General features: G+C 41.0%; 2 protein-coding genes across 2 annotated transcripts in view; both read left to right on the top strand.

The window, feature by feature from the left end:
- The window catches only part of LOC101862227 (15-hydroxyprostaglandin dehydrogenase [NAD(+)]), a gene marked incomplete in the record, with an annotated part of 34,714 nt that overhangs the window by 12,988 nt on the left and 20,386 nt on the right, over positions 1-1,340 (top strand).
- The window catches only part of LOC101861777 (15-hydroxyprostaglandin dehydrogenase [NAD(+)]), a 4,098-nt gene continuing 3,366 nt past the window's right edge, over positions 609-1,340 (top strand). Inside the window, exon 1 of the mRNA XM_005111050.3 lies at positions 609-906. Within this exon, the coding sequence (XP_005111107.1) occupies positions 835-906 (72 nt within the window). The 5' untranslated portion in view covers positions 609-834. The remainder of the gene's footprint in view (positions 907-1,340) is intronic.

Genomic DNA, 1,340 nt, shown 5'->3' with positions numbered 1-1,340 from the left:
CGACAGCACGCAGGAACTCAACACTCGCCCGGGGGTCCTTAAAAAGTGCTGAAAGTGGGTTACTGAAATGTCCCAGCAGACGGGTAAGACATCCTTCAAAGGCACAATATGCCGATCCGAGAAGCAACACACGTGGCCCATGTCCGACAACTGAATATTTCCTCGACACCTCGCAGTAGAAGAGATCAGATAAAGTAAGAGTAAAGTTACCAGTGTGTAGTGTGGACGGTTCATTTTGCAAAGCCTCAACGCGGGTGAGTTGTATTTCCTCTTCCATTTTACTCAAACAATTTTGAGCGACGTTAGCATGTCGTACTCTAAGGTCTTGCTTCATTGGCTTGAGGATTGCTCCATGTCTTTCCTTTACAAACTGATTGTCAATATTAGAATCATATAACTTAGAGTGTCGAAACGTTTTCTGGAATAACGTCCACAATGCCATCAGTCTCTATTCTCTTCTTAGTGATTCTTATTTTCTTATGTTAGCCGTTCAGGGTTCCTATTTTCTTTCATTACTGCCCATTTCTGCCACGTTGCAGTGAGTCTCATATCCTCAGAGTATGCTAGGATTGGACTGTACCTCAACCCTTCCTCTTGCATCATTAGATGTGCAGTCCATTGTATATCATGGTGTTGCTTTTATTGTTTATTTGACAGTCCATTGTATATCATGGTGTTGCTTTTATTGTTTATTTGACAGTCCATTGTATAGTCGGATGTTGTATTTATTGTTTATTTGACAGTCCATTGTATATCATGGTGTTACTTTTATTGTTTATTTGACAGTCCATTGTATATCATTGTGCTGTATCTATTGTTTATTTGACAGGTTTAATGCAACCTCACGCGACCCCTGTCTACTCAGCTACAAAGCATGGAGTGAGGGCTTATATGACCAGTGTGTGTGTGAGTAAGACAAAATTCTCATATATATACACACACACGTGCAGACATACCCACACTCAAACACACACACACATACACACACACACACACACACACATACACACACATGCACATGCACAAAGACACACACACACTAATACACACACTTACACACGCATACACACAGACACACATTCATACAAACACTTACTCACAAACACATGCACACACATATTCACCCACAGACACACACACATGTACACATACATACACACACACACCCATACATACACTTACACACACAGACACACACACACACTCACACAGACACATACACACGCACTTACACACAAGACACGCACACGCGCGCACACACACACACACACACACATACACACAGACACACATACACTCACATATATAATATATAATAATATGTATATGTGTGCATATTT

The sequence above is a fragment of the Aplysia californica genome, unplaced genomic scaffold, assembly GCF_000002075.1.
Source record: "Aplysia californica isolate F4 #8 unplaced genomic scaffold, AplCal3.0 scaffold00992, whole genome shotgun sequence".
In the NCBI taxonomy this organism is placed as follows: Eukaryota; Metazoa; Mollusca; class Gastropoda; order Aplysiida; family Aplysiidae; genus Aplysia; species Aplysia californica.
Note: the sequence above shows the minus strand (reverse complement) of the source record. Positions and strands in the feature narration are given on the sequence as shown.